Genomic DNA, 16,012 nt, shown 5'->3' on the forward strand with positions numbered 1-16,012 from the left:
ATACTAAAAGCCTGTGTTTTTCCCTAGTCTCTGGAAAGTACAAGGAGAATCCTGGGCTTAGCCCTTGAGGTAAGACAGTATTTAATCATTAAGTACAAAAATTGTATAAGAGGGATCTTGAATAGCACAAGCTGGAATTTGTGTTAAGAGTCAGAAGTGTATGTTATCAGTGAGCTTTATTATTTGAAACCAGCATTTGCTTAACTTGTCAAACCATGCACTGATGGGCCTTTTTTGTTTTTCCCACTGACACTATTAGAATATGACAGGGAAGATCAAGTCACCATGAATTTGTGACTTAATTATATGGGGGGTATTTAATATGTTAAAGTTTGTTGCTTTGGGATATTAGTTTTCTCTGTAACTCTTATCCTCTGAGAACTTAGGTTTCTAAATGATTCTCTCTTGCTATTAGGCCTTATAGGCTTTGTTTCTGTTGCTTTTGTTTTGTTTTGTAGTGCTATCAGCTTTTTTCTCTTTTAGTCTCAGGATGCAGGAATCAAGACTATCACTATGCTGGATGAACAAAGGGGTGAGTTGCGGTCATTGGCAGAAACTCTTGATTTGACTTCACGACAACAGAAAGCCCTTCCAAATCAGCCATGTCTAAAATTAAGCCTTGGGAGTGCCTTCCCTATGTAAGATAAGAGTGATACGTTTACTTCTTTTTTCTGATTTGTATTATATCATGTTCATTGCCTATTTGAGGTGGGAGCAACAATGCCCAATTATATACCAAGTATTTGTCAGGTAGTAGGACTTACTGTGTGTGTTTGTCATATGTACATTAGATACTATGATATTCTAGCATCATTTTCAGAAATGAAGCTTCAGTCCTTAAACAGGTTTACATTCAGGTGAGCTTGGAAACATTCCATTTGAGTTGCCCCTGAGCAATCCGGCCTAGATTTGATTAGACTTATGATGATAGCCTTCAAGTTTTGAACTTACTCGGAGAGAGAAATGCTGGGGATACAGTCTGGTCAAAGTACACTTAATTCAGTTGCAAGGGTGATCTCTAAACAAGCCCTCACATGCTCCTGTTATACAGATCTCTTTAGAACAAATCTTCCCACAATAAGAAGCCAGGTGCCTCAGGATCAGTTTGTGAAAGATTTTTTTCATGTTGGACAGTATGTAGTACTTTCTGGTACTGATATAGTCACTGGGATGGATTACTGGTGGATTCAGAGTTCAAGTTTGCTGTTCCATAATAATAGTATCTTCTTGTTGGCACTGTGAATATAACAAAATGTCACTTCCACAACTTATTCTTAGAACAACTGGACCACATAGAAGAAGGCATGGACCAGATAAATAAAGACATGAGAGAGGCAGAGAAGACTTTAACGGAACTCAACAAGTGCTGTGGCCTCTGCGTCTGCCCATGTAATAGGTGAGTTGAGAAATCAAGACCTTTTTAAAACTAAAGTGAGAACATTCCACTCTCCAGGAAGGTCAGAAGTGTAACTGGGCCTAAATAAGGACCTTTGTTAGAAAGATTTAAGTTGTTTTTCCTTCCGGCAGATCAAGTTTTTCATGTAAATGGGCATGTTCACCAAAAGCCATGGCTTCAATTTGGTCAGTCCTTAGATCAAGTCCCAATTTCATTTTTTAATAATACATGAAATATAATATAGGAAATATACATCTGGCTAATACAGAGCAGGATGGAATGAGTGCCTTTTCCTTCAAAGAATATTAAAAAAATACATATTCTGTGGTAGGCACATGAAGAATGGCCGACGGAGTAAAGGACTTGGATCCTGTCTTCGAAAGACCTCCCATGTGGTTGGATATATGAGGAAGAATGGCAAAAAAATAGAATGTATCAATCTAGTGCTAGATCATATGTCAGCAGAGGGTAAGGGAACAGAACTGATAAAGTTTTGTTTGGAAAAATATTACAGGAGAGAGAGCACTTGCATTGGACTCAGTGATTAGAAGGATTTGGATGGATGTGGAAGAACTAAGGGGGCATTTCCTAATGTAAACAGATTATAGAGGAGTTTGACTTAACTGCGTGATTCATATAGATGAGAAGTGAAAAACAAGACATAAGTCAGCGGGCTAAGGGGTAGATGGATTGCAGTAGAGTACATAACTGTACTAGTTAGGAACCTTTTGTAATCTAGGCCTGTGAGGTGAGGCCTTATTATTGAGATTAGAGAAAAAAGTGTAAGTCAAGGAAATTTATTCTAAAGCAACTGATTGTCAAACGCAAACAAGGGAAAATCAAAGAAGTCTCTGAAAATTTGAAGTTTCTACTAAACTAGGAGATGAAAAGTCTTCAAACTTTTTGTGTAGTGTATAAAATTATGATTGACAGAAAGAGATACATTTCTTTTTGGTGACTCCATTATGAATATTTAAATTCCCTGCGTACTCTTAGGTAAACCAAACTCCATGTTGTTGACAAAATTTTTTTTAATATTTTATTTATTTATTTGATAGAGAGAGACACAGCAAGAAAGGGAACACAAGCAGGGGGAGTGGGAGAGGGAGAAGAAGGCTTCCCACTGAGCAAGGAGCCCGATGCGGGGCTTGATCCCAGGACCCCTAGATCATGACCTGAGCCGAAGGCAGATGCTTTACAACGGAGCCACCCAGGCGCCCCATGTTGACAAATATTTTATGTATTTTGACCACGAGAAGGTTTGGGCTGAGGCAGTTAACCATTATCTTCCCTTCTGTCTGTTATTAACAGAACAAAAACTTAGAACTTTCCCCTTAGTTGAAATGACAACATCTGGAAATTGAATGACCATCCTTATTGCTGAGAGCATTCATTTGAGAAGAGTTTCATAAACATTAGTATTTCATCTAGTTGTCTCAGCTGGTATGGTAAACCAAGAGTGGGATACAAAGGTTTACATATTCTCAGCATTTTTACTTCTCAAGGAGTTAGGAATGGAGGAACTTTTGTTAGATTGTCATACTTTTAGATAGGTGTTTTCATGTGACAGCATTCTCTGTGCCATCTCTCTACAAGAGAAAATAGAGTTAAGTTGCTTATTGGCCAACTTTGGTGTTTATTTGGAGCATAACAAGTTACAATTTGACAGTATTCTTCCTAGTGTTGTCCATTGGCTTTCTATTCTAAGACAAATCTGTTGGCCTGTTTAGACCTGGTTGACTCTCTAAAAGTGCATATTTAAATAATGACTTTAAATTTAAATATGACTTGGGGCGCCTGGGTGGCTCAGTCCTTAAGTGTCTGCCTTCAGCTCAGGTCATGATCCCAGGGTCCTGGGATCGAGCCGCGCATCAGGCACCCTGCTCGGCAGGAAGCCTGCTTCTCCCTCTCCCACTCCCCCTGCTTGTGTTCCCTCTCTCGCTGTGTCTCTCTCTGTCAAATAAATAAATAAAATCTTTAAAAACTAAAACTAAAAATAAATTTAAATATGACTTGTCCATCAGGGCTTAGCAGATTACCTTAAGCAAACAAGTTAGAAATGCACAGGTTTTTTTTAAATCTAAACTCTTAACTATATTTTGCAAACTTGTGCTTTTCTCCTGTGTTCTATGTGCCCTTTTGAAAGTGCAGAGGAGAAAAATCAAATGAATTTCCCTGAGATAACATATTAGGAGGAGAGCAAGGCAGAAGAAGTCCTCCCTAGAACATAGAGCAAAATCAGCTCTGAGTCAGGGGTTGATAAACAGGAAAAGCAGTGAATCCTAAGATGGTCCAATATCTTAGAAAGTGGGAAATGGAACTACAGAAGGATTAATTATTAGTTAAGTATTACTATTTCACTTTGTATATCCCAGCCAAGCATAGGCAGGATTTTCTGGGATACTGGTGAGAGAGAAGGTAGAGTATGGTCCTGAGGCAGCTTGCAGCCTCTTACCTCAGAAGAACCCTTTCTCAGTTGGCCCAGAGAAGGTGCTCCTTAGCAGATGGAATCAGGGGGTTCCTATAAGAGAACAGTTGTTCCCTGGAGAGAAGAGTGATATTCCAATTTAAAGATGTTGTATATTAATTGCCTTCCTTGTGTCTATCTCTTCTTTGTAACAAAGACTTTTTGGCCTCTATGGTATCCTTGTCCTCAGCTCTGTCTACTATTATTCCTGCCAGTGTCTTGACCTTTCTAATTTTATCGGCTAACCTGGGTTTTAGTTAGGCTTATTGTTTAAATAGCCATAACATGAGCTTCTCAAAGGCAGATGCAGGATCATATAAGGCTAGTATTAATTCTGGTAGTAATAAAAACCCAGGTCCACAATCTCTTATCCTGCCACTAGAAATCTGAAAAACTCTGAAAACCAAGGATTTAGGTCTGGGTTTTTTTTTTCCCCCATGATGAGCCACAACTCATTAATTAGGCCATAAAATGTAACATGAACTGAAGCTATTTATAATCTTTTTCCCACTTAGTGTAAATGTTAATTTGTTTCAGTACAGAAATAATCATGTATTTATTGATTATGTGGTACTGATCAAAATGTCTCACATCCAAGGGTTTGGATGAAATTTGTGGGCCTATATGTTAATTTAGGCTCTTATTATTCTGAGCACTTTAAATTTATTCCTAACAGTAACCTTAATATGAGATAGACTCTTTTCTTATCACCATTTTACATATGGGGAAACAGAGGCACAAAGAAATGGAAGAGCTGAGATTCAAAACCAGGCAGAGTCTCAGCTTTTAACTATATAGCTACACTGCTTGACTTTGGCAGGAAAAGAATGAACCTTCTTGTTGTTGCTGTTGTTAGATGTATTGCTATATAGAAAATGTCTTGAGTAGATTTGTTCTTTGAGATTTTTTTTGTTCGGTAGTGTTCATTGAAGCCAGGTCAGCAAATGAAACAGACATGGAAATAAATAGCTTTACTTAACAGAACCCTGTATTAAAAGAGAATTTTAACTTAAGCTAATTCTTTTTAAAGAACGACCAGAATTTAAACAGACTACCAGGATTAAACTTTAAAATTGTGAACAGGTGTCATTATCTTTGACGGTAACTTCGTTAAGTTGTCATTCTAATTGTTAAACTAATTAAAAAGAGTTTAAAAGGAAGCAGACTTAAAATGGGAAGTCTCAGAATAGTAAACTCTCTGGTGTCCCAGTTTAACTATTCTCAGACAAGGTATTCTTCTGTCTGAACTTGCCTCTCTTCAGTGTGTACTTACAATGTCAAACACATAGTTTGAAGACAAATTGGTATTTCTAGACCACTTACTAGAGAAGTTCAAAATTGGTACTACAGATTTTCTACCATTCAAGTCTTATGTTGAGATGTAAAAATTCAGCTCTGATTGTTAAAAAATAAATGTTGCATTATATTTTAGTCAACATTTGAGTTCCCCCTCTGTCCTACTCACTGGAGATACAAAGATTAGTAAGGTGTAGCTCCGGCACTGTTTCATTTGTCATTACTCTTTATTTTTTTTGTGCGTGACATGGTACCTGAGACACAGTAGGTGTTCAGTGAATACTTGTTGATTGAATATGCTTAAGAAACTTGTTGGCTGATGGGAGAGTTAGACTGTAAAAAGATTTTTTTTTAAGTTAAATGCAAATGAAATATATAACAGAAATATCTAGGAGAAATCTGTAATCACCAAGAATGAAGAAGTTTTAGAACCTCTCCATTAGGGGCTTCTGGGTGGCTCAGTCAGTTAAGCGGCTGCCTTCAGCTCAGGTTGTGATCCCAGGGTCCTGGGATTGAGCCCTGCCTCAGGCTCCCCGCTCAGCGGGAAGCCTGCTTCTCCCTCTCCTACTCCCACTCCCACTGCTTGTGTTCCCTCTCTGTGTCTCTCTCGGTCAAATAAATAAATAAATAAAATATTAAAAACAAAAAAGAACCTCTCCATTAGTTTTTACCTTCTCTTCATACTAATTTTCATAATTTTGGGAAAGAATATTATCACCCAGACATTCTTAAGAAAAATGAAGTGTGCTCTGGTTTAAACCATTTTCCTGTTTTTCTTTTCATCTAGATTCTCAGATGTTCGTTGTTTCTATGAAACCAGGCAGGAATTTAAATGCATTATGTTTTTAGAATTCTAAACTTGCTTCTGTTCTGTTTCACTGGCATTCACTCTTTTCTGCATTTCATTCTCACTTAATTAATCTCTTCCTTTCTAATCTGCTTACTAAAAATGAAGATTTAACATCAGGAGCCGAGCTCAGTAACTGATCAAAGGGAACTTTAAGATGCAATCTTATGGCGCAGTTTGGGCTGTTAATCTGCTATCTAAAGGTGATGCTTCAAATGGTTTTTCTGTGCATGTGCATGGATTTTGTGAATGGTGGAGACTGTCTTTAAAATTGTGCTGTGGTGTGTAATGTAAAGTGAGTTTGTTCTGGGTGCTATATGCCAAAAAGATGGACTTGACAAAATGTTCTTAATTTATAATGCCAGCCTTTGACTAATGGTTCTGATAACTAAGTTTTTGCTAAATAACATTTAAGATTATAAAAATAAAAACATCCCTGAAGTTTCTAAAGAAGTTTTAATTAAGTTGATTTTTGTAGAGAATTGCTTCATCCTAGTTCTGATCAAAGGTAAGGGAATTCAGGCTAAATCCACCTCTCTCCATAGGACTTCGATTTCAGCATCCTATCTTCTGTTACTTCCCTGTGCCTTTCCGGTTCCAGAATCAAGATTTTTCCTATTAAAGAGTTGCTTCTAATGATTTGGATTATCCATAACTTAGGCCACTACCAAATTGGAATTAATTGCCAATCTAGTCATCTTGAATACCATTTGGAACAAGGTGGGATATAAACTTAAAATGTTACCTTATCTGGTATTTTCTTCCTTTAAATAAGGATTTTTCCCTCTTAATCTGCTCTATAATTCCTACTATGTCACATGATAGCTTGCTCTGGTTTCGTGTTGAATTAATACGGAGCTAACTAATCTTAATTTTTAATGAAAGTTAACCCTATAGTCTGCCTACTGTTTAGTATAATGTTTGACTCCTTAATTTTGGATCTTAAAAGGAACTGTGAAGAACATGGTTAAATGTTAGAAAATTAAGCATTCGATTTTTACCCTTTATTTCTTGACCTCCTTTTTCTTCCCTCCTGTAGCCTGATCACCCAAAACACACACACACACACACACACACACACACACACACACACGTGCTCATTACATTTGGTATTTATCTGGTCCCTTTTCTTCCTGATATGAAAGAATTATAGCTAATATTGGGCGTTCTTTTTGCTCTTTTTATTCAGTTAATATTAATGTTGACAACCAGAACTAAATAAATTGTTAAAATTACTGTGATCATATCTTCTTTAACTTTTTAAATTTTATTTATTTATTTTTTAAGTAAGCTGGATGTGGAGCTTGAACTGAAGACCCTGAGATCCAGACCTGAGCTGAGATCAAGAGTCGGATGCTTAACTGCCAGAGCCACCCAGGCACCCTGTGATCATATCTTGATACTTGTTTTCTGCTTTTACAGCAGCTTCTTGAATTGATTAAGGGATATTTCAAATTCTTATTTCAAACTTGCCATTTTTGTTCTTTTGTTTCTTTGGTTTTTTTTTTTTTTAAGATTTTATTTATTTGAGAGAGCACGAACAGTGAGAGGGGCAAAAGGAGAAGCAGACTCCCTGCTGAGCAGGGAGCCCGATGTGGGGCTCAATCTCAGGACGCTAGGATCATCACCTAAGCCAAAGGCAGATGCTTAATGGACTGAGCCACCCAGATACCCTCAAACTTGCCATTTTTGAATGAGATATTTATATAGAAAAAAGTGGTAATGGTTATTAAACCCCTCAAAACTGACAGGGTAAATCTAACTTTCCATATGGCATTCTTAATAGCAATTCTGTCACAAATTTGCTTAAGCATTTTATCATAAAGTCTAATTTCTTCTCAGAAGGGCTGTAAATTTTATTAAGCAAGAGTTCAGTCGCAGATCAGAACCATTTCTTTTCTTAATGTAGGCCAAAACAACTTGGGCCTAGTTGTCTTTTTATGTAGCCATATTCCAGCTATATTCAGCTCCTATAGATCTCAAAGCTAGGGAGTATTAATGGGCCAGAATAGTAAACATGCCATAGGGTAATCTGTGCACTTAAAGGCATGAACTGTTAAGTAAGGATCAGGTTGAGATCGAAGCCAAATAATAGGAATATTTGACTAATGCTTTTCAAAGTAATTTATATCTATTATCTTTTTCACAGTCCTGTGAACTATTAATATTAGTACAGTATTGTCATTTTATCTTAGTTTTACATATAAGGATGTATATGGATGTGTAAGGATCCTTCGATCTGAGCCGAAGGCAGACATTTAACCGACTGAGCCACCCATGTGTCCCCGAAGGGTCTTAAATGCTTTAAAGGTAGTATTTCTCAAACCTGACTGAGCCAAATAATGGAAGTTTGCTTAAGGTTCTACAGCAATAGAGGGCACCTGGGTGGCTCAGTTGGTTGAGCGACTGCCTTAGGCTCAGGTCATGATCCTGGAGTCCCGGGGTCAAGTCCCACGTCGGGCCCCCTGCTCGGCGGGGGGTCTGCTTCTCCCTCTGACTCTACCCCTTCTCATGCTCCCTCTCTCTCATTCTCATTCTCTCTCTCAAATAAATAAATAAAATCTTAAAAAAAAAAAGGTTCTACAGCAATAGAGTGACAGGTCTAGGATTGGGATTCAGGTCAATATATTACAATCTTGTGGCCTTTTAAAAAAAAATCTTGGTGTGTACTTTTGCTTTGTCCAGATTAATTCTCAGTGTCCCAATATATAGAAATACTAAGGTAGACTACTGGAGTAACTAAAATACTCTTTCTACAAGAGATTGGCAGACCCTTAGACAGTGTTTCTTTTCCCTGGCTGGGAAGCTAAATGAGCCTTTGAATTTAAATAAAACAATAACAACAGTAAAAGATTCCCGGGCTCTACCCCATACATACTAAAACAAAATTTTTAGCATGTAACTTATGCATCTGTGTGTTCAAAGGCCTCCAGGTTGCCTTGTGTTCAGTCAGGTTCGGGAAATACTACCTTTAAGGCATTCAAGACCCTTTGGGGATGCCTGGGTGACTCAGTCGGTTAAGCATCTGCTTTTGGCTCAGGTCATGATCTCATGGTCCTGGGATCGAGTCCTGCATTCGGCTCCTTGCTCAGCGGGGAGCCTGCTTCTCCCTCTGCCTGCCATGCCTCCTTGCTTCTGCGATCTCTCTCTTTCTCTGACAAATAAATAAAAGCTTAAAAAAAAAATAAAGCATTTAAGACCCTTTGAAGGAAGACAAACAAGATTAAAACCATTATCATCATCATTATTATTAGATGGGCAGCTACTTGACAATTCCTTAAAAACAGGTAACTTCAGGGGTATTCCACCTCGGGGGACAAACTCCATCCAGGGTGATGGCAAATGGCAGGGTAAACTGGAAGGCATTACCTAGAGTGCACGTGCTAAAAGAGACATGGAGGAGTCATGTGGATGAAGATACAAAATGAACACCATTTAAAAATCATCTCTTCAGGGGTGCCTGGGTGGCTCAGTCATTAAGCATCTGCTTTCGGCTCAGGTCATGATCTCAGGGTCCTGGGATCGAGCCCCGCATCAGGCTCCCTGCTCAGCAGGAAGCCTGCTTCTCCCTCTCCCCCTGCTTGTGTTCCCTCTCTCGCTGTGTCTCTCTCTGTCAAATAAATAAATAAAATCTTTAAAAAAAAAAATCACCTCTTCATAAACATGAAGAATATGTCATAACTGCGTGAGAAAGGTGCAGTTTTTTTTCCCAACTCATTTGAAAATAAACATTGACAACCCAGTGCAAAGCTGTAAAAGGAAAAATTCAGAGTCAGCTTTTTATTCCTTTTCCCCTTAATATTAGAAGAACATCTTCTAGGATCCAGTTCTCTTAAAGGGAGAAGGATTTGATAACCATTCTGATTCTTTGTTTATAACACAGACCATGCTTTAATTGCAACTCATTCATAATATCATGTTAAAACAATTCATTTGCATCCTAAGCCCCTTGTATCTAATTATGGAAGGAAGAATTCTCAAGAACTTAAAGGAATTTCAAATCTCATCTCTTAAGGTTGAGAAGGATGTTGGAGCATGTATATGTTCCTTGATAGACCAGGAGCTGGCAGGTCCCGGTCCCAGTCTACTCTTTATGTACTATGACTCTCAGAAACATAATATCGTTCATATAGTGACTTTTGAATTCCAGCCCTCACTCTTACACTTGTTCTACAAGCTGACATCCCAATAAAAGCTGCACTTGTCTTATATTACTTCTATTACTACATCTGGTTATTAACTTTCTGATAAACTTACATGCGGTTTGTTTACTAGGTATTCCTCTGCTTTAGAATTTTGTCTGAGAACTTACCTTATTAAAAAAGAATACATGTAAATGGGTTTCACCAAACTAACAGATAATTATATATAAGTATTCGTTTAGAAAAGGTATATCCCACCTTGTTCCAGGACAGATTTAACATGGCTTGTTAATAAATTAATTAATTAAACATAGCACAAGTAGGAAACTGTCAGAACTTAAAGTGGAACCAAGAAAGGCACTTTGATTAGCTTTTCACTGTTCATAGATATATTTACCTTTTCAGTACCTCTTATAAAAAAGGTAGTAGCACCCTTTCTGTAGCATTAATGATTAAGGTTTAAAAGCCGATTCTAGGTTTGCCAAAAAGGAATCCTTATGTCTATTAAGGAAAGAACTACCATTTTCATAAAAATCTCTCCTCTGTTATTGCAGTTTTGAGACTTCCTTGTTAACATTATGTGGAATAAATCAGAGACCAATATTATAGCTATATACTACTTTTTGTTTATAGAAAAGTAAAAATTAAAATTGTGTGAGTGAAAAGTGTACCTAGCCAAATAATCAGTAAAAAAGTTTTGTGTTAATTTTTTTGTAACAGTCATTTAAAAGTCACTTTACAAGGCTTTTTTTCTTGCCATTATTACCAGTTTGAGTAGTAAATCCCTAGATGAAATTCTGGCTTTGACTATATCAGTTACATCTAAAGCATATACTTTTATTTTTAAGAGGCCTGGATTTAGGATCATCTTTTTTTAAAGGAGGAAAAGTAAAATCTTAAATGAAAAAGCCCTAAATCAAAGGATTTATAACTGGTACCAGTGTGGTCAAGATGGTTATCGTTGACTGTTCAATTTGGAAATAATTCATGCCTTTCTTTCATGATGTTTGTTTTTTTTTTTAATTTAATGCAAAATTCTAAGTTTAAAAAACTGAATCAGCTGGATCTACTCTGGTTCAAATAAGTGGGCACCTGGGGTCTGAGTATTGCCCACTCAGCCTTCTTTCTCTTCCATCCCTCATCAACTTGTGAGATCCCTCCACGGAACCCCAGAACACCTTTCCTAAGGAATTTTTTTGTCCTGGTATCCCCTATTTTCTTTTCTGAAGACTGTCAAAGGCTAGGGGAACTGAAAAGTCAAATAATTTGCTACTTGCTAACTGCTTAGTGAACATTTTGTGGAAATAGTTGAACCTTTAAAAAAGTGTTTAATGTCAGTGGGCTTACACAATTCATCTTTTTCATATACCATATTGTAGCAGAGCATAGTAGAGCTAATGTGGATCTAGCTGTAGGTAGCTTTTGTGCTAAGGGCGCTAGGGTCATCCTGAAGGTAAAAAGCACTAATAATTATACTTTTTCCCCTCCTGCTTTTCCGTATCTCTCTACACTCCTGACTTATACAGGACAAAGAACTTTGAGTCTGGTAAGGCCTACAAGGCAACATGGGGAGATGGTGGAGACAACTGTCCTAGCAATGTCGTATCTAAGCAGCCAGGCCGAGTGACCAATGGTCAGCCTCAACCACCAGCCACTGGAGCAGCTAGCGGTGGCTACATTAAACGGTATGCCAGCTCCTCCCGGTGCTCTTTACCCGTTTCCTAAATGAATGGCTCACTCAGGAGGATGGGGAGTGTTGTACATGAGCCCTAATTCATCAGTTAGAAACAGTGTTTATTCCATTTGAAAAATGCATTTTATAATCTGCCTTCTGACAAAATGTTGACTGTGGTTCTTGATTTTGGTTGGTGGATTAACTTTTCTTTATGTTTTTCAGTACTTTCAGAATTACCCAAGTAAGCATATTTTACTTCTATAAATAGGAGAATGTGTTTTAAAATGTATCATGCGGGAGCACCTGGGTGGCTCAGTCAGTTAGGCGTCAGACTCTTGTTCTCAGCTTAGGTTTTGATCTCAGGGTTGTGAGTTCAAGCCCCGTGTTGGGCTCCATGCTGGGCGTGGAGCCCTACTTAAAAAAAAAAAAAAAATGTATCCTCTGGAGATAGGGGTTGGCCAGATCCCTATAAAGATAATGGTAAAGGGTCAGATAGTAAATATTCTAGACTTTGCAGGCCAGTGTCCATTGCAGCTACTTAACTCTGTTGTTGTAGGGTGAAAGCAGCCATAAACAATACGTAAGCAAATAATGAGCATGGCTGTATTTGAATAAAACCTTATTTACAGAATCAGGTGGTGTCGTCGTGCACTGAAATAAAGTTCTCAGACACCAATCTGAGTGGCCATGCGGGGCTGCCTCTGCAAGGGAGAGCAGCAGCTGCTAAATCCTGCACATAGCTTTTATTTTTTATTTATTTATTTTTTTATCAGAAAAGCAAGGACAGATGCCTCCGAGCATGGGAAAGGAATACAAAGGGATGGCAAATATCTTGAAGTAGGCTTGCATTTTCCCCTGCGCATAGGCACGCAGGGAGTCAGTCATGGGATAAGGGAGGAGCAGGATGTTTGGGCTTGCAATCGCCAGGTACAGAAAGGGGTGACTGAGGGTTACATTCTTTCATAGCTCCTAACTTATGCCCTGCTCCTGGGGATCATGGGGTCCTGCTCCTACCGGGCTCCTGCATGCAAAAGCTGCTGATGTTTCAGCTGCTTCCACACTCCTTAGGGTCTATAATACATTTTCTAAGAATAACTCCATAAGGTAGCAGGCCAGTTTTGACCTTTGGGCCAGAGTTTTGCAACCTGTTTTACAGCAATGGTTCTTTAGACTTAGTGTGCATGAGTCACCTGGGGGTTTATTAAAACTTAGAATGCTGGGATCCACTTCCAGTTTGATTCAGTAGATCTGTAGTAAAGTGTGAGAATTTGCATGTTTTCATGTCTCCTAAGTTCCCAGGTGATGCTGTGATCACTCGTTGAGAACCATTGTTCTAGAGTTGTTTCTTCTCCTACATGGCTTTAAGACATTGCGTTCTCTTGGTCAGTCTTTCAGTTTTTACTACAGAATGTTTTCCGAGAACGGTAACCTACCTTCCCATGGGTCTAACACTTGCTGAGGTCATTTTGGTTACTTACTTTTATGAAAACTAAATCCAGATTTAGTCCATTTTTATAATTCATCAAAAAGTACTGAATTAACTGTATTTTTGTGATAGTATAACTAACGATGCCAGAGAGGATGAGATGGAAGAGAACCTGACTCAAGTGGGCAGTATCCTAGGAAACCTAAAGAACATGGCCCTAGACATGGGCAATGAGATCGAGGCTCAAAATCGACAAATACACCGGATCACAGAAAAGGTGAATGCTCCTTCATGCCATAGGAATTTGAGACACTTTAGTAATGGACATCTGTGCTTGATACTTGGGGGGGGGGGGGGGGTTGGGCAATAAGAGAAGATCCTGTCCTCACAGGTCTTACAGTTTTGATGAGGTGGCATTTCTAACACATTGAAAAATTATAGCCAGGTCCTCCTATCTCTTGTTCATGGCCGTTGGTTCATTTTGAAACAAGGACCTTGGAACGAATTGGTTTTATTTAAAATTTCACACACGAAGCTTAGAGTCTACTCTAACCTTTGGGAGGGCTGTATTTTTTTTTTCCCCTGAGTGAATGAGTTAGCTTTTGGAGTTTTATTTTGTTACTAACAAATTAGTAAGTTCCTAAATCCTCATCTCATGAGTCATTAAGTGAAAATCAATTCTGCAGGATAGTTCTTTTGGAGTGGACACACAAAACAGGGTCCTATGGGTAAAGATAAGATGGAACTGCTATTTTTTTTTTCTTCACATGATATAAAAGATACTGAAAATGAAGTTGTATTCAGTGTTTGGATGTGCCATGGCTAAAAACCATTCTTGTTATTGTTATTTCATTAAAAATCTCAGGGTCCCTTAAAGGATGGGGTGAGTTTTTAAGCTTAGTTCTATTGAGTCACTTAATGGTAGATTTCATGGAGGCAAACAGTGGTTCATAAGATGCTTTCAAAGCTGTCCTGTGGTCAGATATTGATGTGGATGATAATACATCTGTTACAAAAATCTTGGGGAAGGTTCTTTCAGTCTCTCTGGGTTAGACCTAGAGTAGTCTCAGATAAGATCCTATGATTCAGTTCAAGGGACTCCCACAATTTCCTCATCTATAGCAGAAAGCATTCTTAATTTCATTGCATCGAAAATGGCATTGATTGTAAGATGCATCCCAGTTAAACTATGAGAAAATGTTACAGAATTCATGAAATACTGGCAAGTTCTTCTGCTAAACCTTCTGTTAAACCTTTATATATTCCTGGTTTTCCCAAATGAATTTCATGTTCTCTCTCTTCTTGTCCAGGATGAGTTTTGTAATGTGACTATGTTTCCTGAATTTTCTCAGTGTGTCATTTACTCCAGGTGTATGAAATTCAACTTTTATTAGAGGAAGTTACCTTGTAACATAATGCTGGTACCTTTTTCTTTTTTTCAGGCTGACACCAACAAAGATCGTATTGATGTTGCCAATGCCAGAGCAAAGAAACTCATTGACAGCTAAAGCTGCTGTTGTACTTCTTTACCGTGTATTCACTTCTCTAGCTCCTCCTTCAAAGTCATTATCTTTTTAGAGTTTGACGTTTTGGTTCCACGCTCTTCTCAATCAGGAGATAATGTGCAAGAAGGCCAGGAGTACGGACCCCCTATTCTTTTACGTTCTCTTTCCCTTGAGGGTACACTACTGCTCAGCCTTCCTTCTAGTGCCTTTTTTTTTTCTCAGTCCATAGTCTTAGATTGGTTTTTGTACATCATATATAGTGTTATTTTTCATCCTCCTCATTTACTTTAGCAGGTTCTTTTGCTTTCAAGATTTGGAAGCATTGCCAAAGACAACCATGAAGAAGGAAGCTGGAGGCAGGGGGAGCACAAGGAGCAGAGACGAGAGAGGAGGTTGTTAGGTCAGTAAAACTGGCAGGCCACAAAGCAAGAGTTGCATAGCCACAGTAAAGATCTAGCTGGATTTAATTTTTTTCATTTAAGTTGCAGTTATTGCCAATTTAGGCTAATACTTGGTTTATACACAATATTTTTGTTAAACATCACAACTTGGCAACCTCAGCTCCAAAAAAATAGAATGACTTTTCTCAAAGTGGGCTTAGTTTCTGAACATTTGGTGATTTGTGTATGTACATAGACAGCGATCCCATTTCATACTGCACCATACAGGAACACTTTGTATAAATGAATGACTTTTTATTTTCACATTAGTAGTAGTATCATGGTCCCATTACATGCCTATTAACCTCTTAAATTTGTCATTAGTCTTTGAAGAAAAAAATATGTAAATATGTATGTGTAACATGAGAATTTCTCTCTAAAGCAGGGCTTAAAATTTTTTGGAAAAGTTTGACAAAGTATATTACGTGAATTCAGATTTACCTCAATGTCAAGAATTATGTTTAGATAGGAAAAAAGAAACTTGTTTTGATCTCAGGTAGAAAAATAGATTGCTTTGAGTTTTTTGTAGCTTTAGACCTTAAAAAAGCTAGAATTTATTCTGTTTAAAAGTGATTTGGAAAATTATGCGTGTGGTTTAATTATTGATGATTGCACTATCATTCAGTTAGCCTTGTAGATTGAATTATGTCCAGAATCACACTTATTTAGATCCTGAACAGTGTTATAAGAATCTGATTGGTATTTGTCACCTTTATTTAAGAACTAGTGTCTGCACACTTCAAAGCTATTAATGTGGATTGGTTTGACCGATAACCACTGCTTGCTCTTTACAATTAAATTTTATAACTAACTGGTGG

The 16,012-nt window shown here is 37.9% G+C and overlaps 1 protein-coding gene across 5 annotated transcripts in view; it reads left to right on the forward strand.

The window, feature by feature from the left end:
- Positions 1 to 16,005, forward strand: part of SNAP23 (synaptosome associated protein 23) — a 37,349-nt gene extending 21,344 nt beyond the window's left edge. For 4 of the 5 annotated variants that reach the window (XM_027571830.1, XM_027571828.1, XM_027571829.1 and 1 more), the window contains 7 exons: positions 28 to 69; positions 484 to 532; positions 1,279 to 1,396; positions 5,947 to 5,979; positions 11,675 to 11,833; positions 13,382 to 13,526; positions 14,692 to 16,005. In XM_027571830.1, coding sequence (XP_027427631.1) covers positions 28 to 69; positions 484 to 532; positions 1,279 to 1,396; positions 5,947 to 5,979; positions 11,675 to 11,833; positions 13,382 to 13,526; positions 14,692 to 14,757 — 612 coding nt within the window. In that variant the 3' untranslated portion in view covers positions 14,758 to 16,005. The remainder of the gene's footprint in view (positions 1 to 27; positions 70 to 483; positions 533 to 1,278; positions 1,397 to 5,946; positions 5,980 to 11,674; positions 11,834 to 13,381; positions 13,527 to 14,691) is intronic. The other variant, XM_027571832.1, reaches the window with a different exon arrangement.
- Positions 16,006 to 16,012: the final 7 nt, after the last annotated feature.

Source organism: Zalophus californianus, chromosome 6 (assembly GCF_009762305.2).
Source record: "Zalophus californianus isolate mZalCal1 chromosome 6, mZalCal1.pri.v2, whole genome shotgun sequence".
Lineage (NCBI taxonomy): Eukaryota > Metazoa > Chordata > Mammalia > Carnivora > Otariidae > Zalophus > Zalophus californianus.